The 22,995-nt window shown below is 34.8% G+C and overlaps 3 protein-coding genes across 4 annotated transcripts; all 3 read right to left on the bottom strand.

Moving 5' to 3' along the window:
- Positions 1–2,833: 2,833 nt before the first annotated feature.
- LOC125186721 (4-coumarate--CoA ligase 1-like) lies at positions 2,834–6,322 on the bottom strand. The gene is made up of 5 exons (XM_048083153.2): positions 5,270–6,322; positions 4,478–4,676; positions 3,503–3,716; positions 3,312–3,414; positions 2,834–3,221 (listed from the first exon to the last, which is right to left on the bottom strand). The coding sequence occupies exons 1-5, from the start codon at positions 6,260–6,262 to the stop codon at positions 3,108–3,110; spliced, it is 1,623 nt and encodes a 540-aa protein (XP_047939110.1). The 5' UTR covers positions 6,263–6,322; the 3' UTR covers positions 2,834–3,107.
- A 7,790-nt stretch (positions 6,323–14,112) lies between these two features.
- On the bottom strand, positions 14,113–18,018 carry LOC125186860 (F-box/RNI superfamily protein). Its single transcript, XM_048083336.2, has 2 exons — positions 17,737–18,018; positions 14,113–14,600 (listed from the first exon to the last, which is right to left on the bottom strand). The coding sequence occupies exons 1-2, from the start codon at positions 17,793–17,795 to the stop codon at positions 14,342–14,344; spliced, it is 318 nt and encodes a 105-aa protein (XP_047939293.1). The 5' UTR covers positions 17,796–18,018; the 3' UTR covers positions 14,113–14,341.
- A 396-nt stretch (positions 18,019–18,414) lies between these two features.
- Positions 18,415–22,220, bottom strand: LOC125186821 (ACT domain-containing protein ACR11). 2 transcript variants are annotated; one of them, XM_089057869.1, is made up of 10 exons: positions 21,830–22,220; positions 21,162–21,219; positions 20,938–21,063; positions 20,711–20,805; positions 20,348–20,432; positions 20,210–20,266; positions 19,216–19,271; positions 18,972–19,111; positions 18,836–18,904; positions 18,415–18,766 (listed from the first exon to the last, which is right to left on the bottom strand). In XM_089057869.1, the coding sequence occupies exons 1-9, from the start codon at positions 21,979–21,981 to the stop codon at positions 18,849–18,851; spliced, it is 825 nt and encodes a 274-aa protein (XP_088913995.1). In that variant the 5' UTR covers positions 21,982–22,220; the 3' UTR covers positions 18,415–18,766; positions 18,836–18,848. The 2 variants fall into 2 exon arrangements, with proteins under 2 accessions (XP_088913995.1, XP_088913994.1); XM_089057868.1 differs by having other exon boundaries at positions 19,006–19,111; positions 21,830–22,218.
- Positions 22,221–22,995: the final 775 nt, after the last annotated feature.

Genomic DNA, 22,995 nt, shown 5'->3' with positions numbered 1-22,995 from the left:
GGAGTCATGTTTTCCATTTTAGATCGTCCGCAAATAAAAGTTCCGGTTCATTTTTACCATAAATTGTAATAGAGTTTAACCTTCCACTAACTCATTCTATTCACATTTCATCTAAAATTAATATTCCCTCCCGTCCCTGAAGAGTATGCACTATTTCCTTTTTCGTCCGTCCCCAAAGAGTATGAACGTTCCAATTTTGGAAACTCTCCTCTTTAATGAGGTGGGACACATTCTCCACTAACAATACTTAAAAACTTTTTCTATCTGTTACTCTCTTACTTTACCAATAATGCATAAAAACCGTGTCGAACTAAAAATTCATACTCTTTGAGGACGGAGGGAGTATATCCAAGTGAGACTCATATTTCACTAACTTTTTTCCACTCACTTTTCATACCATTTCTTAAAACTCGTGCCGCCAAGAAATGAGACTTCTAATGGCTGACCGAGGGAGTACATGCTAATTAATTTAAATTTTTTTAATCTAATTAAATTTCATAAATTGAATAGTCGGACCACAAAATGATGGAGACTATTAGTTAGTACTCCCTTCGTCCCGCTTTAGCAGTCCCATTGACTTTTCTGCCCTCTTTTTGTAAAAATGATAAAAAATAGTTAAAGTCGAGAAATGGTAAAGTAAGAGAGACAATAATATAGAGAAGAGTCTTATCTACATTATTGTCTCTTTTACTTTACTATTTCTGGACTTTAACTATTTTTTATCATTTTTACAAAAAGAGGGCAGAAAAGTTAATGGGACTACTAAAGTTGGACGGAAGGAGTATTATAATTCAATTCCAAATTCAAATATTTCATAGTACCAAATATTGAATTTGGAATTGAAGGTCCGATTACAATTCCATAGCCCAATTCCATAATATGGAATGAAAGCCTAAAGCTAAAATTGTCGCCAAAATTAAGAGACTCAGAACTAAAATTCGGGCTAATTTTATGGATATATATTTTAAATTTGTAGGTTTAAACGGCTGTATTCCACTTAACTTTCCCATACAAGTATAAAAGCAAATCATAAAAATGTAATTGAAGACAATGAGCATTAGCATTGTAAGTTGTAACTCTGTACTATTATTACTCTCTTTTTTTAAAAGATGAGAGATAGATTACGAATCTTAATCTCTTTATCCCCAACACAAAAAAATGGATTATAAAAGGTGTATTATTTTTTATGGGGTACACGAGTATACATTTTAGAGCATGCATATAAAGGAATATGATCACAATGTCATCAATATTGTGTTTGTATCCAAATATTGGGCCACGTCTTACGTGAGTGAGACCATGTTACACCAATATTAGTGGTTGTAAATTGTTAGGTCATATTACGATATCATCATGTTATTTTATTATTTGATTATATATCAAACGTAAAGAGGTTATCATGTCCACTATAAAGGCAATAACATATATCAAACGCAAAGAAAATCATGTCTAGGTAAAGGACAAACGAAAAAAGGTAAGACAACAATAATAGATCACACAAGAAAATCAACTGAACATAATTGAGGGATCATTAGATGTGTTTTGCTTGACATACATTTTTGACATGATGATTTAAAAGTAATAACATCGAGAAAATGGGTAGAATCGAAAGTGCCCGCGATTGGGAGAGTAAAAATGGAATGAGGGGTATGGATGAGGGGTTTAGATTTGTGGCTGATAGAGTGGATACTGTTCCACAAACTTAATTTTTTATTTAATTTAAGAATAAAATAATTGGGTATGTGGATCAGCATGCAAACCCCATGGAATAGTTCAGCATAGACGAGTTTAGGGTATTAAAAAGTACTACTAATAGTTCTATATATATATACATATTTATTTTTTAAAGTTATAAATTTCTAATTTAGTAAATAAAAGTATCTCTAATTAAGTGAGACTCATTCTCCACTAGCAATACTCCAATCTCTTTTTATTTTTATTTCTCTTACTTTACTAATTGTGCATTAAAACTGGTGTCATTTTAAAAGTTTCTATTTTTAAAAGACAAAGTAGTAAAAAGTTATAAACTTATTGAGTAACAAGTAGTTGTTTGAAGTGGGGATTGACTTTTTAATTTTTTAATTATTTAAAATAAACACGAATAAAATGCAGTATGCTCACGCAGGAACAAATCTAGAATTAAGCTAGATGGGGCAAATGTCCCTGCTCATATTTCATACTTTATATATATGTATAACCAATTATAGAGATTTTTGTATTAATCTTCCACTAATTGCCCCTTTTTTAATTTTTAAAATTTCTCTATGTATATTTTTGCCCCTCTTGCTAAGAATTTCTAGATCCGTCCCTGTGCTCACGACTTGTTGGTAGGGTGCGTGATTGGACAAGGAGCGTGGCCACATGGCGGGATGTCACACCCTCCTTAGCTCCTTCTCATGACGCCCCCATGCCATACCCACAATGTATTCCTCATTGGTCTCATTCCCAATGACGCGACATAGCATTTGTTTGTGAATGTTCTTAGACAGGTAGATCTAAAGATTAAAACAATACTCCTTCAACCTTCATCCTATTCTAAGTGGAGAATTTCTAATTTGGCACGAGATTTTATATAGTGTTATTTTATGAGTAAAGTGGAGAGAATAAAGTAAGATTGGAAAAAAATAGAGAGAGTGATGTTTCTATATTTAGAAATGTAGTAATATCATTTAGAGTGAGACATCCCAAAAAGAAAAATGTGTTATTTAGAGTGAGACGGATCTAGTATTATAGAACCAATTGAAACGTTATACTTATATCGGTCGATTTGTTAATATTGTACGTTTTCACACAATTGTAAAACATGAAATGCAATAGGTTATTAAGAAATGTATAATAAGAAATTAATGTTGGACTTCAATAAGAAAGTTACAATCAAACTTCAAAGAGGAGAAAAAGCAATAAAGAAAGACTACTATATATATGGCCCCTATTATTGCACTGCCATCATCTTTTTCCCCACAACCATATTTAGACCTCAACATCCACATTCCACACTAATATACAAGTAATATTGTTCTTTAGATTTCCATATTGTGTGAACCAAAGAAAAAAAAAAGTCTGATACAATTTATATGACGAGTTAAGTTCCTTTTTCATCGATATTATTAGACTGCAGCTGCTAATCTTGCTCTCAAATCCTTTCTCAATATTTTCCCTGATGGAGACTTGGGAATTGCATCAACAAAAAACACACGATATATTCTCTTGTAGAAAATAACCTGTTAATGCATCAACATTGCATTTCAATTAAAAAATTATGTACTTATATTTCAATAAATTGAATATAGAAGAACAAAAATATTCATTACCTGTTTCGAAACAAACTGCTTGATTTCATCCTCAGTGATAGTAGAACCATTCGATCTCACAACAAAAGCAACTGGGACTTCTCCAGCTTGCTCATCTTGCATTCTGAATAAAAAGAAAGCAAAATATTATATTATAACTAATTTTAGATTTAAATTAATTAATTGAGTCATGAAACGAAATTGTGACTAACGAGACAACTGCAGCGTCGGAGATAAATGGATTATTGAGAAGAAGGGCTTCGATTTCAGCTGGGGCAACTTGGAACCCTTTGTATTTTATGATTTCCTTCAACCGATCAACGATGAAGAGCTCGTCATCTGCATCAATGAATCCGATGTCACCCGTGTGCAGCCACCCGTCTTGGTCTATGGTGCTCTTTGTCGACTCCGGATCGTTCAGATAACCTATATCAACATCATTTTATTTAATTTATTAATTAATTTTCTCTATATAAATAGATGTCCAAATTAACTTCTCTAGAAAATAAATAATTAATCCATTCTTTTTGGTCACATGCTTTGCAACCCTTTTGATGTGTATTCACGATGATATGGTGATCTAGATTATTATGAAAAAGTTAGGAATATGTTTGATTTCTCAATGTCACAATCTTTTTTTATAATGTTAGGTAAGCAACATACCTAATTCTTTAAACACTTTTTCGCCAATTGACATGTTGTTTGGTGGTGTCTATAGTCTATACATGCATTATGTTCCTCCATTTTACACGTTGGTAAAAGAAAAAAATGTGTCAAATTTTGGAATTAGAGTATCACAATCCCCAGCCAGTGTCACCAAACTTATAACATTTTTGTTTTGAATTACATACTTAAGTTAACAAAATAAATTTACACTAGACCTATTCCCAAAATAAAACATAAATATAACAAGAAAAAAGTGAGAAATTAATTGTTTTCAACCACCAAACTTTGAAATTTCTTTTGATATACTTGGAGGGACGCACTTACTAATGTATGGACTTGGAAATTTTTTGGTAAACGGTATAAATATATTCCATCATATCCTATCTAGTACTACCATCCCATATTTTCAAAGTTAGATTAGACTTCTTTAGTACTTATATTTTATCATATGCAACTAAGAATATAGCCTTTTCTTGGAAAAAATGACGTGATCATAAATATATGGAAAAGAATTAGTATACCTTTCATAATCTGGTCTCCTCTAATGCAAATTTCTCCAGATTGATTACGGCCAAGAGAAACACCAGTTTCAGGATCAACGATTTTCATTTCAGCATTTCTGACAACAGTTCCACATGCCCCTGATTTGATCTCAAATGGCTCCTTTGCAAAAGCTAGGCACATTGATAGCACTGGCCCTGCTTCAGTCATCCCATACCCCTGCATTTTCATCTCAAATTAATTATTAATATCTATAGCTTGAACATGTTATAGACTATCTAAAGTCAACTTTTATGATTTAGTTGTGCTGCAGTCTTGTAAATTTCCTATAAATAATACAATATATAATCATTGAGATTACTCGTGAGGGCTATTCTATACATAAAACGCCAGGTAAGTGTGCACTGTGTTGACCATTAACTAATCATTAAAATATCCATCACAATAATCACTTATCATACTATATACAAACACGCACTATTAAATATAAATCACAAATTACACGTATATATAAGCTCGTTTTATGTTAATAATATTAGAAGGTAAGGTGTAATATTCCAATCATAAGTTCCATCTAAAAGATTTTTCTAATGTTTAAACATTTACTCGTTTTCATTATTACTCATTCAAAATTCCGATCGACAAAGAAAAAGCAACTCTACTTTCCACCAAATTTCAAATCAAATACAGATTGACGACCTATTCAAAATGTGTTCCAAAAACTAGATTCCACATAATTCGACACATCTAAATCCAAACAAAACAATAATAACACTAATTTCGGAAAAAACAAAAAAATAAAAAATAATTACCTGTCCAAGTTGTGCATTAGGAAACTTAGTCCTAACAGAATCCTCAAGCTCCTTCCCGAGCGGAGCGGCGCCGGACATGACCATCCTCACAGACGAAACGTCGTATTTGGCCACGAGCGGGCTCTTGGCTATCGCCAGGACTATCGGCGGCACCACGGGCCCAATCGTCACTTTATACTTCTGAATAAGCTCCAAAAACGGCACAATATCGAACTTCTGCATGAGCAAAATCGCCGCCCCGACCCGCAACCCGCACAGCAATACCGAATTCAGCGAGTATATATGAAACAGCGGCAGCACGCACAGCATCACATCCTCGCTATGCACGTACAGGTTCGGATTCTCCCCGTCCACCTGCTGCGCCACGCTCGTCACGAGCCCCTTGTGCGTCAGCATGACCCCCTTCGGCAGCCCCGTGGTCCCGGACGAGTACGGCAGCGCCACCGCGTCCTCCGGGTGGATCTTCACCGCCGGCATCTCCCGCTCGTCCGCGGACGTCAGCTGGGAGAAGCTCAGGCAGCCCTCCGGGGCCGCGTCCGCGCACATGACCTTGATCCCGGCCGAGGCCGCGTAGTCGCGCACCTTGTCGACGTAGCAAGCCAGGGTGATGACCAGCTTGGCCTGGGAGGCCCGGGCCTGCTTGATGACCTCGGCCGGGGTGAAGAAGGGGTTGGCCATGGTGGACACGGCCCCGATGTAGGACGCGCCGAGGAAGGCGAAGACGTACTCGGGCGTGTTGGGGAGGAGGAGCATGATGGTCTCGCCCTGCTGGATGCCCAGCTGGCTGAGGCCCGACGCGACCTTTCGCGCGCTCAGCTCCACCTCCTCGTACGTGTACACGTCGCCCGTGGCTCCGTTGATGAGGCACGGGCGGGTGCTGAATTTGGAGATGTTCTCGAAGCAGTACGAGTGCAAGGGGAGGTGCTTTGGGATGTAGATGTCGGGGAGCTTTGATCGGAATATGATCTCCTCTGGTTTCGTCGGAACCTCCATTTTTTGTATTGATATATTTTTGGATCAACTTTTGTTTTCTGTGGAGTTGAACCTAAAGATTATGGGTGAAGATTTTGGAGTATAAATACGCGGTTGATGGGTAGGAGTTGGTGAAGGGGAGAGAGGAGTTGGTGGGAATTTTGGGTTGTTTAGGGGTACATTAGGGAATCGGTATTGGGAAATTTTGTAGTGTGGTTGGTGAGAAAGCGTGGTGGGGGCCTGTGGGACCCTTGAATGTTAGGTAAACATGGTATTTTCAACATTGACTTTTCCGTAATACTCCATTCTCCAAAATAAATATTTATTGCTTCTTCAAAAAAAAAAAAAAAGTTCTTTGCACTATTATTAACCGTCTAACTCTTGAAATTAGTAAGTTCTAAACAATACTACTAAATCAAATACTCCACCTATCCATATAATATAGTCCACCTTTTACTTTTTATTTGTCTAAATCAAAATGTCCTTTTTCATATTTATAGTAATCCCCTCGTCCTCTTTTAATTGACATAATTTGACTTGGTACGTATTTTAAAAAATATAATAAAAAATGGATGAAAAAAGTTAATGGAATGCGAATTATATTTTTATATTACTATATTAATTTTATAATAAAAATATAAGTGAGATGAGTTAGTGGAATGTGGGGTTCATTACAAAAAATAATACTCTTTAGAATCTTGTGCATTCAAGAAATTGATCATCTTCAATGAACAATTGAAGTACAATTTGCCACATAAAAGATTTTGTGTCAATTTATTCTCTAATCAAGGAAAAAGTTTAAAATACCTCAAATAGAGATTTATGTGCATGTTGTCAGGGCATGTACAAGCGATGGAGTGTGTGGTTTAATTCAATGCGAATCGAAGAACCGTACCAAAGGTAAACATGTCGTGAATCTCTTGGAAGAGAGGGGTGCCTTCGGGAACGCTGACACATGTGGTGCATGATTATTATCGGTTCGTAATGTAAGGTATTGGGTTAAGTCCCGCAACGAGTCCAACCCTCATATTTAGTTGTCATCATTAAATTTGACAAACTATCGTTGTAAGTTGTAGAAAGGTGCGGATGACGCCAAGTTATCATGCCCTTTATGCCATGGGCGACACTCATTCTACAATGGTCAGGACAAGGGGTCACGAACCCGCGAGGGTGAGCTAACCCCAACAACTTGTCCTTAGTTCGAATTGCAGGTTGCTCGCCTTCATGAAGCCGGTATCTCTAGTAAAATCATCGGTTAGCCATACTACGATGAATTCCAAACTTTGTACACATTGCTCGTCAACTATGGGAGGTGGTCATGCCCAAAGTCATTACCTTAACCGCAAGGAGGGGAATGTCGAAGGCAGGGCGAATGACTAGAGTGAAGTCATAACAAGGTAGTCGTACTAGAAGGTGCGGTTGGATAACCTCTATTTCGTGGTGAGCTAATGTTTTTAGGGTATTTTGGTTTTCAAGTGCTTCAAACCCAACATAAAAGGAATGGAATTACGTTGAAGAACTGCTTTATGGTGTGTTTAGAAGCTAATGATGATTAGTGAAAGCGTGTTCTTAAAAACACTGAAGAAAACCCTCGGTCCAAGAAATCCGCTAGACACTGGGTCTAGGAACTCAGAGAACCTTGAGCTACCTGTCGTCGGGCACACAATCACTTCCTTAACTCCCTATTCAAAAACCCTCAACCCGTTTAGCTAAAAGAAACTAGTACGTGGAAGTAGCGATCGATTCCACAAAGATGAATGCGCAAGTAAACATGTTCAAAGACTTGTGAACTATTTTTGTGTTGGCTGCTGCCACGCAATTTTAGGGTTGACCTTTAATTCCTAGACTTGGTAATTGAAATATGCTATTCTAACAGCTAGATCTAGACAGAAACTTAGATATATTCATATTAACCGGAATAAGCGAGACGATTACTAGATCGAAATAACTATTTCCTAAATTAACCTAGGCCTGGGAAAACAACTGAAGGTGGAGACCATTTTCTGAAAAGGTAGAGTACGGTTGAAAAGCTGCAAAATAACTAACTAAAGGACTAACTAACAGCGACATCATCTTCTCCAACATTTGACATGAAACAACCAGTAAAAACAGAGCGAAAACATAAATCGAAATGAAGCAGACGGAATTAAAAGCAACAAAACCGACGAACAGTTAAAACTAAGGCAGATCTATGGCTACTAGACGAAGCAAGTAAAAACGAAAGCAGAAAATCAAAGATCCATGCACAACTTAGTTCCCCTGTTCAGATCCACACTTCGGATGCAAAATCCACTCCGGATCCAAGCATCCGAGACAAACTCCGAAACAAAACCTCTCCATAACTGCAGATTCGCCGATTCACCACAGATTAACAACAACAACCACAGATCAACTCAGATTTCCCAGATCAAGTACACAAAACATCCAAAGCAGAGAATAACAATCAACCTCTAAAACAAAACCTCAAAACATAGTATCAACGTAAATTAGCACAAAATCAACATCATCGTGACGTAAAATAAAATTCATAGATAAACGATAAGTAGCAGACGAGCAATCGACTTCGAAACGGTGAAGTTCGACGGAAATCAAAACGCAAAAGCTGAAAAGTAAACAATTGTATCTTCGCCTTCCTTGAGGACGGTGTTGCAACAGAATTTCCCGAAGATGAACTCTAAACTACCCCAGAATCCCCATTTTTCCCAAGTGTGTGAGTGTGTGTGTGAGCTGAGAGCTAAATCATGTATATGTCGTGTGTTGCATGCTCCTCTTTATATAGGCGTGGAAGTGGGTCCAGCAGGGGCTCTTTTGTGTGAATAGTCTTCTTTACCCTCAGCTTTAGACTCCCTTCGTCTAGCCATTTTTTCCCCTTGATTCCGCTCACTTTTCGTCTCCTTCCTTCGTTGGTCCTCTGCCTTCAGTTCTTCCTGGACCTAGCGAATTCCTTCACACACCTGGCTTAAAAATTGTGTTAGACCCAGTAATTGGTGATTTTTCATCACATAACCCATGAAATTGGTCTTATCATACGTCTGAATTAAACTTATAGATGAAACTCTTCTTTCGTTTCTTGATAGTTAAGTAAGACCAACCTCATGAGAACAAGTTGATAGGATTCTCTTTGTTACATCCCCATGTCTCCCGTGGAGGAGAAAAAAATGAAAGAGAATGATACGGTTTTCTCTCGCTTTTAACATAGTGGTCCCTCAATGGGAGACTCACACAATTGGCTATTAGTTTAATGGTAGATCGCACCCTTGATAATTGTGTCGAAATGCCTAGGCTATGAGGGCTCTTAGTCACGTGGATAGTTCCACGTGCTCCTTGGCGTCTGACTCTAAGATTTAAATCATTTAAGGCACATTAACATGGCGTACTTCTCTTATTCAAATCGGGATTTGAATCCAAACATATCATTGGGAGGATAGATGGGGCGATTTAGGTGAGATCCAATGTAAATCCAACTTTTGATTTACTCGTGGGATTTGGGCATTCCGGAGGACCACCATGACTTCTCACCTATCGAGAATTTTTACATTTCTCAGGCGCATATTTATGTTCAACCTCAATGGGAAATAAAATTGAGCACCTAACAACACATATTCATTGATGTGAATCAAATAGTATATCTTTACTCCCATTGCTTTACGTGATTTATATGGTTTGATGTTCGCAAAAGTATGTTTTATGGTGTAGGAAGCGGGATGGATGGTGAAACGGGATATGGAATGAAGCTCGGATTGAGAACAAGGCCATTGAAAATAGAGTCGTGCAAAATAACCAATTTCACAGACTGTCCAGTTTGCGTCGCGAGTCCAGAATGTGCTCAAAATTAGCCACCCGGCCGGGTGATTTTCATGCCCAATAATTCACCCGGCCAGGTAAGAAGACGCAGTACCCGCCTGATTCAGTTTTTTGGATAGTTTGGAGGTAATTTTTGGGGAGGAAGAGACATTCTAAGACGAAGAGAGAGAGAGGGGAAAAGAGAGAAAGAGGGGGGGAAGAAGAGAATGAAGAAATTTCAGCCAACATTTCGATGATCCGTCTCCATATCTTGATTCCACTCAACGAGAGTTTGCTTCATATGGTTTTCATTGTGATTTTTTCCATGTGTTTAGGCCAAACTCTGAATGTTGCTCCAAGTTGTGATTTAGGCTTGTTTGAATGTATCTACACCTTTGAATTCTCGTTTAGACATCGTTGTTGTGTTTAATGTTAGATTCTACTCCCGCCGTCCCGGCTAAGATGACACATCTTTTAGCCGTCATGTGATTTTAGGAGTTATTGATTAATGTATTTAATTAGAGAGAGAAAAAGTGGGTGTAAGTATTAAAATGGAGAGAGAAAGAAAGATGAATATTTAAATAGGAGTGAGAAAAAGTGGTTGGATGTATTAGTTGAAGAGGAAAATTTACCAAAAAGGAAATGTATCATCTTAGTGGGGATAAACTAAAAAGAAAAACGTGTCATCATAAGTGGACGGATGGAGTATCACTTTAGAGGCCTCTATCGTTACAGATGTTTAATCCTTGTTTATCGTCTCTTTAACATAGATTGGATTGATTAATCAATTGATGTGTTGTTGAATTTGAATTGTTCATTGGATAATTTGACAACGGATTTGGTAAGTTTATACAGTAGATGATCTTTTATTCCCGCGCTCCTGCGGGAATTTAACATCTTTGAAAATTAGTTCATGGAACAATTGTTCATCTGACCGTGAACTATACGTCGCAAACATGTTCAGTGCATGCGACTAGGTTGATTAATTAATCCCAAAATATGTTCTTTTGATGTAGGAGTAGAATGATTTAAGTCTAATGAACAACTTAGAGTGACATGCTTTTCCGTTTGAGAAAACCTTCTTTAGTTAATCTTTTATGTTCGTTTGTCTGAATCTTCCAAAACCAAAAAATGTTTGTATGTTTTTATATGTTTTTTAAGTATAAATAATCTTCTACCTCCCTGTGAATCGACACTTGAAATACTACTAACGATACTATAATCTTGCAGTACTGCAGTATTATTAGAGTTAATTAATTAAACTTGATATTTTGTGTGAACTGAATTTAATACTGTAAAATACGCATCATTCACATGTCATGGGGTGACGGATAGATCGTAGTACTACCCAAGCTGTTAGTTCATGCTTTTTTCGGAGGTCTGGAAAAAGTTGCAATAAATAGGATTTTGCAAATCCTCTCTTCCCATAAACAGGCTTGACAGACTTCACGCTTGCGAGTTGGTGCTGTGCAGATCATATTTCCAAATTGAGATGAACACTTTCCAGTAACGTGTCCAATTCAGTATTTCTGTAACCCCAATTTTTAAGTGCTAGTTAGTCATCCGTGTCACCGTGTGTATTTCTTTGTGCTACATAAAACTCCATTCAAGTAATTGGAGATAAATAGTACTACAATTAATAAATAAATTATATAATCCCATCAAGGGGTAGATATAATGAAAACCATATATCTAATACAAACTCAAAATTTTAATGAAAGCCACTTATTATTACAGTTCAATACTTATTATGTTTCTAGATTAAAATTTTAATAACTTCTATGAATCTATCAACATAGGGTATATTAGACACGAGGAATGATATGCTGGGCGCTCAAAATGAGCGCTAGCGTGAGCGCCTCCTCCCCTAATCCCCTATTCAATTTTCACTCTTTTTATTTTTTATTCATAATTTCTCCACGCTATCTCCACTATTCAATTCTCACTCTTCTTCTATTCACAATTTCTCATTTTCTCTCTCTCTCTGTTTCATCCTACAATTCTCTGTTTCAATTCTCCAATTTTCTCCTGCTCAATTCTAATTTTCTCTCAATAATGATTCAGTCAATCGCCGTTCACCGATAACTTGGATCGCTAAGCTGAAGATTTATTCTCAAATTTTGGCTCTCAAATTAGCATCAAATCTGAATTTGATACTTTCACATGGATTTTTCACAAAAAATTTCTCAGATTTCGTAGCCTATCTGATCATTTGATATTTTTGAAATTTTAGGAGAACTAAAGAAATTACAAGCATAGAGATTTCTGTGTTAGAGAAAAAAAGTTATGGCATCTCAATTTCTCGGATTCATATCTCTTGCCTTCTGATTCGTAGAATTTGAGTTTGGAGGAAAAAAATTGTGGAATCTCAATATCTCTGTATGGGGTTTTCATCTGTCGGCAAATTTGAGAATTTTGAAATAGTAGGAGTAGTGAGAAATTACAAGCAGATGTGTTGTGGAATCTGAGTTTGGAGAAAAAAACCTTATGAAATCTCAATTTGGAGAAGAATACGGTGGATGGAGAATTGAGCACATATGTTACAGTAAAAAGCCTTTGCAGATGAAATATTTTGACTCTATAGTAGTTGAGATTAGATTTGTCAAAAATGATAAAAATCTTTAATAATAATAAAAAAATAAAAAAGGAAGTGGCGCTCACGCTGGCGCTCAATGTGAGCGCCCAGAATAACAATCCTCTATTAGACACTTTCATAATATAGTGAGTGAATCATTTAATTATAGAATAATTATGTAGTCCGATTTCGTCGTTCTCTTTCCTTCCACTATTCACGTTAATTAAACCGTTTCAATTACTCCCCTTCATTCCAACTTTTCGCCTTTTCGTCGTTCTCTCTCCTTTTTGTAAAAAAAATTGCTTGAATTTTGCGGTGAAATTGAGTTAATTCTTTGTTGATGTTGAATTTTGTGTTGAAATCGTGTTGATTCTATGTTGATTCTAAAATTTGTGTTAATTTTATGAAGATTTTTTGTTGAATTTGTGTTTAATCGATCGTGTTGCTTTTTTGTTGAATTCTGAAATCTGTGTTGATTTTTTGCGCTGAAATTTCGTTGATTTTTTTGTTCAACTGTTGGTGATTTTTTGCGTTGAAATTGCGTTGATTCTTTTGTTCTATGTTGAATATTTTGTTGGAATCGTATTGATTCTATGTTGATTCTAAAATCTGTGTTTATTTTTTGTAGATTTTTTGTTGAATTTGTGTCCATTGTTTTAATCGTGCTGAATCACTTCTGGAATGATTGAGACTAATACACAAAGCAGCCAAATGTCAACAGAGAATTAAAAAAATGGACTCGCACAACAACTATATATATCAATATAGAATCAACAAAAATGTCAATAAAATTGCAACATAGAATCAACCGTAGCTTACAAATGTCAACATAGGATCAGCCATGTGATACGACATGTCAACAAAAATTCCAATAATTTCAACACAGGTTCAACGGAAAAACAAACACAATCTGAATAACAAATTGTATTCGCAATCGACTCAACATACGGACATCTACATCCTAAGAATATGAAAATCACAAATCTGGAAATGAAAAATCTTTAAAATATGGAAATCATGAATCACGAATGTGTCAATTTTCGACATATGGAAAACACGAATCTGGAAATGAAAAATCAAAAATCTTTTGCGGCATTAAGATTGACCTATAATTCTCATTACCATGAAATTACTTTTATCAGCGTTAGAACCCTCCATATAATAAAAAACCGTTGTGACACAGAATACGCCCGGGATTGATTTTATGAAATATGAGATTCAACCGGATAATATTACGCCGGTGACGGTACAATCATAAAATAAATTCTTAAATACACCGGAAAAGAAATCAATTTAAGTCTTCAGAATAAAGTTTTGACGTCAAATACAGTGGTGCTAAGATACTTTCAAACATGTGAATATTTTCGGTTTTGGAAGGTGGGAGAGAAATTAGGAACACAAAAACCGTTTAGAAACTTAACTTACAAAAATACCCTCCGTTGACAAAATACATGCTCTTGTTGAGATGAAAATTCTGCGCAATATTAATCACAGATCTATTATAATTAATGGCTAGAATTAAAGTTTTGAATTTATATTAGATAAATGGTTTGCATTGATCACGTCCCTCCCATCAAGTTAGTCATAAATAATTTCATTTCTTTTGATAGGCATGATAATCATCTTCTTTTGGGATACATGCTCATAACTTCTATTACTACTATTAATTACTTACGAATTATATATGTGGGCAATATGTAATGATAATTATGATATAATATGATGTCCTATAGTAGACAAATTCAATTAAACCAATTTATTGTGTCAAAGTCCTTAGCTGCCCCTTGAGGAACATCTTCCATGAGCTTTTCCTGTCCCTTAGGGTAAAAGATTCCGGTGCGATCGTCTCGGACCCACCATGTACCATCGCCACTTCCTCCGGGACCAGTCGCCGCCCCCACTGCTCTCATATGATTGACCTCCTCCCCATTCGATTTCACAGAATCACTCACCATTTCGGGTGAACCACTTTTCCGGTGATAAGCTTTCCTCAACATTGGCCTAGGGGGATATTTCAACACAACATACCATAAGTATGGGATAATTAATTATTTGAATTAGTAATTAGAAGTAAATTTGGGATCATTATTCACGGTGATAATAAAGTTAACTGTTTCTCTCATTGGTAAAATTAAAAAAAAAATAGAAAGGGGAATGTCCTCAAAGTTCGCCATTTGGATTAAGAAAAATGGAGACATACCTAGGCATGCCATTTGGATGAAGAAATTGTCATCCTTAAACTTCAAGATTTAGTCAAATAACAGGAGAAGTGTGTGCTTTCTAATTTTAGAATGTTTAGATATTTCAAAATTTTAAATAACTAGGATTACTGATATTAAATAGAATCGTATACTCCCTCCATCTCTTGGAATATCCCTCACTTGTCGATTTGACCCATTCTAACTTTATAACTGCCTCACCACTAGCTTTTATATTCTCCACTCAAAATAAGTTTGACCCACACTTTTATCTAACATTTAAAATTAAAATATTTCTATATAGTACTATAAATGAGTTTCTTTATCCACTCATCTTTATATACAATTGAAAATTTCAATAATGATAATGAATAGGGATTAATATGTCAACATTAGTGTAGCTTTTCTGAGGCGAAGAAAGCCCTCAAAATCATAATTCAATAATAGCACATTTTTATTTAATCAGTGACAGTAAAATATTATGTGTACACACAAATTTTTAGTATGCATATGCAAATTTAACATGTACTCTATTGCTTAAGTTCTTCTCATCTACAAATATTAATTTACAGAAAATCATTATCACTAGCTAGCTCTGTGTCCAACCTAAGTTTATGGCATGACATTTAACACATTTCTTATACGTGCACATCATGTTAATCACTGAAAACACTCTATTATTTAAATTTAACTACAGTAAAAGCGTGTACGTCAAAGAATATGTTTAATTGCCCGTAGATAATTGTGGGGGAAATAAAGTAAAAAGGAAAAAGGCCAAAAGTGAAGAGAAAAGATCAACAGTAAAACTTTGTAATTAAATGTCAAATTGATTAATTAAGATTTTACTAATCATGGAAGTTGTTGGAGTTGGTCTGTTTACATATTTATGTACAATTCAACATCTGTCATAAAATTGTTTGAATTCTTAACGTGATCTATGAGTCTACTTTCCTAAGTAATTACTATCTAATGACTTTGAGGTTTCAACGACTTAGTTATTTAATTATATGATATATATGGTTAATTAATCTCAGATTATATTACACATGAAAACGTCGTTAATACATAGCTTGTTATTGCACTATTAAAACATATTAAGTACGTCTTATGCAATTCTACTTTAATTAGAACCGTTCCACTTTTTTTAAAAAAATTAGTTAATCTAATTATTAAATATCGTTTTTGTTCTAAGTAAAAAGGCCAATCATTAATAATTCTTTTAGAAATACTAGGGGGGGGTGGGGGACCCGACTTTTGATTATCTAGCTAGTGTAAAACATATATAGTTATTTGTTCTGAGACTTTGGCCTAGTCTTTAATGCTAATTTCTTAATTACTACTAATAAACACTACTTGTTGTAGAAGTCAAGTAGATGAGGTGCGACCGAGCACGAAATAAGTACTCCCTTTGTCCCATTAAAAATGAAACGTTTTCCTTTTTGGTTTGTCCCATTGAAAATGAACCGTTTCTAAAAATAGAAACAATACTCTCTCTACTTTTTCTTCTCTCTTATTTTACTCTCTCTTCATTAAATCACAAAACAACACTACATAAAATCCTGTGCCAAAAAGCAAATGTTGCATATTTTATGGGACAGAGGGAGTACTTATTTGACGCAACATTATAGCTATCAGGGTAAATATTTGTTTTTTTTATATATAAACTGTTGTAATTAATTGGATTTATATTGAGTATGAGTCTATTAACTTTGATTTCAATGAAATGGAAATCAATATTGGGTGTGACTTTTGCGCTATTGGATCCATTTTGATAATTTTTTAGATAGGATTGGTATATCAAAGATTTAATCAATATTACGAATAACTCATAGATCTAATTATTCTGGTGATGATTAGTTGTATGCATAAAAGCTAAAACTAAACTTTACAAAGTCAAATATAAATGAAAATATATTAGTAAGATTGTAAGAATCAAGAAACTTTCATGGTTTTGAGCAGTAGACGCGTTTATGGATGATTAATAATACTTAAATTCGAGCCAGATCTAGTTAGTCCTTCTTGTTTTATATCCACTAGTGTTATTTGATTTAATAGTATATTTTATCGAGTAATTACTTAAATATCTTAATTACAATTTTTATTCGTTAACTTATTGATTTTATTTCTACGATTGACCATTTATTTAGTAAGAGTAAAGCGCAGACAATAATTATTTTATACTATAATTAATTTCCTCTAGAAAAAAATAAAATTCATTCTTATATTTTATGCCCGTGCAAATGATATATACTAGTAATTATTACTACGATATCATGTTGATTATTTTTTATTGAAAAATAAATATAGTGCTTAATGTAAAATTAAAATGGAAAAAACATGTTAATTGGTGGTCGGTATATATTTGCTGGGTTGTCACCAACTATATTGACTTCTATAGTTTAAAGACACACCAAAAATCTTACTCCTATTATTAAAAGATTGAGAAAATATGCAGAGAGTCCTGCTCCATTAATACTAGTATTAATTTTAAAAAATTATTTTGGAACATGTATAAGTTTCTTTGAGTTGGAGTATGCTACATATTGATTTAATTGTATATTAACAAGATCCTAAAATTAAATGGAATTATGAAATGACTTTCATGATCTCATAAAATAATGAAATGATTATTTCTTGAACAATTTATACATCCACGTCACCCACCCGTTTAGGTCACCGAATCAGAAGTTCATCTGTCTTGGTCACAATGGCAAGGAAAATGAAATAATATATCCTAGTAAACAACGGACTGGTAAATAATTTTTATAATATCTAATGTATTAGATAGCTAATCCTAATCATATCTATTGTTATAAAATATGATAGCACTCCCATATGTGCAAGTGCAATATAGATATTGTCAATTTTTCATGACAACGATCATAAAAGTTGTTTAAATCATAGTAGAGTAGTATAGTACGTAGTAGTAATGAACTTACTTGAAATAGATCGAGTTGAAGGTTTGAGCTCCTGATCTACCAGCTGCTGCAGATGCCATTTTATTTTTTTCTGTAATAACGACGACTTTTGTGTTGTGTTGTGTTACAAAATTGTGAGCCAAATTTATAGTGGAAGAATTTAGAAGATTGGATAATTTAGTTTCCCAATAAAAATAGTATAAAAAATTAGATATGGGCGCTTGCCATTTTTGTTTGTTATTACCATATTGCTGTTTGTTTGGGAATTCAGTTCCATGCAGAGAGGAAAAGATAAGTAGAAGACAAATTATAATGAATAATAGTTATGGGCTTTTTTATGGGCCGGGTGTGCCCTCCCCAAGTTGCAAGCTCTTTTTTTAACTCCCTTGGTTGTTTTACTATAAAATGCATAGCTTTATCTTTATTATTTCTATTGATGAGATGAGGTTTGTTATCCACTCTTTTTTTTATCTCTTTGCTTCCACCGTCAACAAAAAGCTATTTGTAATCGTTTAATTGGACATATGGATTGATTGGTTGTACAGTTTGAAACCAACATTACTCCCTACTTTTTAAGCCTCTGATTCATTTGTTCTCAACCCAACTTCGATCTTTTTTAACCCAATATTTTGAGATTCACTAGCTTTTCAAAATAGTATTAATTATATTGATATTTAAAGTAGTAACATGATATTATAGTTGGTGACCAAATAAACACTACTATTAGTAATTATATTACCAAAATATAAGATTCCTCATGAGTAGTTTGGCTGAGAGTAATTTACAAATGACAATTTGATTTGCATGAATGATTGAATAGGTCTAAAAGCTCCTCTCATGGTGATGGTTATATGATTTCCCAGTATTCATAGTATTCCTGGAAACTCAAATCTGCAGAAGAGTTACAAGTTACAACCAATTGCGTTTACAATGGTAGACACAGTCAATAAGTATACAAGAAACCATGTGCATCTCTTTCTTCAATCTATCAAAAACTTGCTTCCTCTGTGCTCGGTCTCCTCAAGTAATATCGCAGACTGTTTGCAAGAACCTGCCCCGATTTTTTTGGGATCAATACGACGCATATCACAATCAAAATCTCACTTCTATGCTAACATACCTGCTGAAGAGGCTTAATAAGGGCTTTCCCATTGTAGCTTACATGAAATTTCGCCTTGGCCAGCAATCCCTACAATGGAAATAAGTCACATTTAACTCCAACGCAAGAAATATAATGCTGTCAAATCTAGAATTACCCATATCAAATAGTCTGTACGACAGCCTTGTTACCTCAGTATCGAACTCTCCAGATTTGACAGTGATATTTATATCGGCGATGGTCTTTACAAGATCCACCAGCAATCCAGGATGATCAGCTGTTTCTACACAGAGCAAGCTGCAAGAATGTGTAGTGGTGTTTCAATTCTAACACGTTATTGTTCCAAATGGTTGAGTGATAGCAACATGTGAGCTGAATCAGGAAGTTGCTACGTGTTTTACCTTTGCTCAGGACCATCATCGTAGACTTGGATATGCGTTGCAATATCCTGATCGACCTGCATTCAATGCGTTTGCAAAGCATGAGTACCTAACAAATATGGATTTAGTAACACATTGAAAAGTAATGTGTATAGATTCAGAATATATTGGTAGGGTAATAGCTTAATCCACCACATATATTAATAGATGGAACAGGTTTGAATCCTTCAAATATTTATACTCAAATATTTTCAATCTATTGTCCTCCAAGTAAACGCTCCCTAAGAGTATATTGGTCAACAGTAAATGCGCTAACGTTCAAGCTAAACCCTCTATTGCAGCATTGTGCAACATCTTCTATTGCATCTATATGATCGCTGCACTCAAGGGAATTTGAAAAGCAACAAATTACGGAGTATATTTTTTATGGAAGTTTATGAAATGATATGATTTCTCACACAAGCTTTATGAATGCAAACTACTACTACAAAACATTTATCATTTCACAAGAAAGGTACATTATATGTTATCAAAAAGTAAACTGCATAATATACTAGGAGTAAAACTTATGATTTTCTTCTCAACCATATCTGCGTTTTATGAGTTAGCTCATGAGCTAACTAGCAAACTAACGGCAACCTTGAGATTGTGTTTTTGTTTTATTGATCTCACTAGATGAGCATACAAAATCTTTTATTAAATGAGCAATGGGTAACTCACGGAAAGCTTGGTAATCCTAAATATATAGCTTTATTAATACACCAAGCTATCGTTTTAGCTTTATGATAACTATTAATAGTTACATTTCAAAGCATATTTACCTGTGACACAAATTGAATTTACCAATATAAATTGGATATCCATATATACATGATGGAAAGAACACCTGGTGTCTAGCATTTCGAAGAATGATGAATTCCATTATTAAAACTGTTTATCTGAAGCACGTACACTATTACACACCTCCTTAATGATGCATGCATGCATGAGAGAGAGAGAGAGAGAGAGTCAATACAATTTTCGGTGGAGTGATACCAAATGCAGCCCCCATTGCCAACTGAACACTCGACTCCTGGAAATTAACTCAAGAGATTTAATAAAAGATATAGTTGCAGAAGGAGGTGACTTGTAGAAATTATTGACTGAGTAATACCGGGTGATACTCAAGCAGATTGTTGATAATTGTCAAACGGATAGCCTCAAGCAGTTCCGGATCGTCAACCTTTCTTCCAGTCGAACTGAAATTCCATACAATAAAATACAAATTACAGAATCAGTGTTTGAAGGTTGACGCAAATGTAGTAATTAGTTATTTGTCTCAAAAATATGCAGAATTATCCACATGAATATTACTAGTTCACAAACCATTGTGCTTCAGATGAGACACAAGCAACCACTTAGAAATAGAAATCGACAAATATGATGTCATGTAATTTTTCTGCCATTTTCAATGGTCTTAATATTTTATTTACCTTAGAATACTTGGAAAAGGAAAAGGAAATTTATATTGACTTACGCTTTAGTAATAGCAAACTTGTTGTGCTTTCCGGAAGTATCTAGGTATACATCAGCCTTGACAACATTCAGTCCAAGACTCGTGAGTGCATTCACCTGAAATGTATATATAGTTACCAGAAATCAATAAATGGTCACAGATATTCTATAAACGTCACTGCATTTAATCTCGAATGACAAGTACGAATGAATTCCAATATTCGAATAGATAAAGTGCACGGGTCATACTGTATCGAGGAGAGCTCCAAGACGATCCCCAAAGGTGATTTCAACAATAGTTGCATCTTCATCAGAATCTTGATCTATTATTACGATGGGGGTAGGAACTACATCCGTCTCCTGAGAACTTCCACCCTGTCCCAGCAATTCCAACCATAAATAAGTATTTTTCATATAAACAAGTAAGAAACTGAATTAAACTGAGTATAACAGCACCGGTCAACATTCAATACCTCCACAGCAGTAGATGGTGATGCTTTTGGTATAATTGTAGTCATGGAAGACGATAGGCTGACACAAAACCACAAGTGCAAAATAACATATACAGTCGAGCATTGCATACTCAAACTAAAATACCTAACAAACAGTTTAGCCAGCATTCTCTTTCAAACAAAACAAGCGAAAATGTACGCTGCATAACATAAAACTACACAAACTAAGTTGAAGCTACCATTTCTATCCCACGTTCACTTGGTAAAAATCCTTCACCCTCCTCTCTTACAATGCCTTGTAGACGATTAAAGGGCACGATTCTAATAAACCAACAAATCACTGCTCAAAATCATTTCAAAGGGCAAAAAAAGTCATCATCAACTACTATTTCTAAATTTGATAGCCACCATTTCTAAAGGATGAACAGTGCATGCTCCAGCACAAATCAGATTAGTTCACAAGAGAAGCATCACTACAAATATAAGCTCATTGGTTTCAGTAGGTACAAGAAAGCCCAATAATTAGAGATATAGTCACACCAATTTCATTTAAGATCAGCAAACTCATATCCTTCTAAGGTGTTAAACTTAAATCTAATATTTCAACATCTGGAAACAAACACCAGTCAAGTCAAGCACACAAAAATCATATGAAAAACACATGAAAAAAGAAAGAAAAAAGGAGATACCTTTTCTTGGGATTAATGCATGACAACTGAAGTGGATCCAACCCGAAAGAGCAGAAAAACGGAGAAGCCCTCGAATTGGATAGCTTCTCCATTGCCCTCAAATTGCCGTAGAGCCCAAATTTACTGCAACTAGAAGCCATAGCTACAGCCATTTTCTACACTGAGTAGCAAAAGTCGCCAAATTAAGCAGCAAGAGAAAAGATTCAATCTTGATTGAATCTTAACTCGATTCAATCTTGGTTATCGAAGATATATATGTGGGGATGGAAGAAATTAGGTGAATAATTTGTAGTTGTGGCTACTATAGGAGTTCTAGGAGTATCCGCCATTACTCATGAAGCCAACACTCAACCTGTCTTTATAAAGAGTCGTTTTTGTCAACGTGATACTCAATTTCTACATAATTTTGTAATATAGTATTCCCTCCGTTCCCTCATAGTTGAGGCGAAACTTTTCGGTACGAAGTTTAAGAAAGAAATGTTGAGCGTGTTAAATAAATAGATAAAAAAAAGTAAGAAAGAGAAAAAGGTAGATAGAATAAAGTAAAAAGTGAATAAAGTAAGAAAGAGTAAAGTAAGAAAGAGAAAAAACTTAATATAAATGGAAATGACTCAACTATAAGGGAACTTCTCGAAATGGAAAAATGACTCAATTATGAGGGAACGGAGGGAGTATTATTAAGCTAGCGATAAAGAATTTATGGGCGCGCTTGTTTTCTTTCCATTCTTTTCTGGCTGAAAGCTTGGCCTCATAAAATGAATATATCCAGTTTGGATGGGGAAAAATCTAAGCGAAAAATAAAAAGAAGAGAGAGAGAGATAGGCGAATGAATTGATTAGATTTTTCTTTTTATTTTGAATCGTCGCCATTCCACTTCAACTTCCTATGATTGGTTCAGATTTTTTTAAAGGACGTCTCGAGTTAAAAATTCATGTACTGTACATTTTTTTTAGTAAAAGTGTGAATCCAAGTCAAGAGAAGGATGATACCATGCCAGCCCACGTGTCTAATTTAACTTATGCTAAGTACTTTTTTAAGAGTTGGTGGATTTGTTATTTTCCAAAATATTAAACCACTTTATTTATTATAAATTTTTATTAAATTTTAAGATTTATATTTATTTTTTCAATAATTTTATTCTACTATAATTTCAATGAGAAAACTTT

Source organism: Salvia hispanica, chromosome 5 (genome assembly GCF_029641045.1).
Source record: "Salvia hispanica isolate PSC_SH4W2 chromosome 5, Shi_PSC_v1, whole genome shotgun sequence".
Classification (NCBI taxonomy): domain Eukaryota; kingdom Viridiplantae; phylum Streptophyta; class Magnoliopsida; order Lamiales; family Lamiaceae; genus Salvia; species Salvia hispanica.
This window is presented reverse-complemented; position numbering and strand designations above follow the sequence as displayed.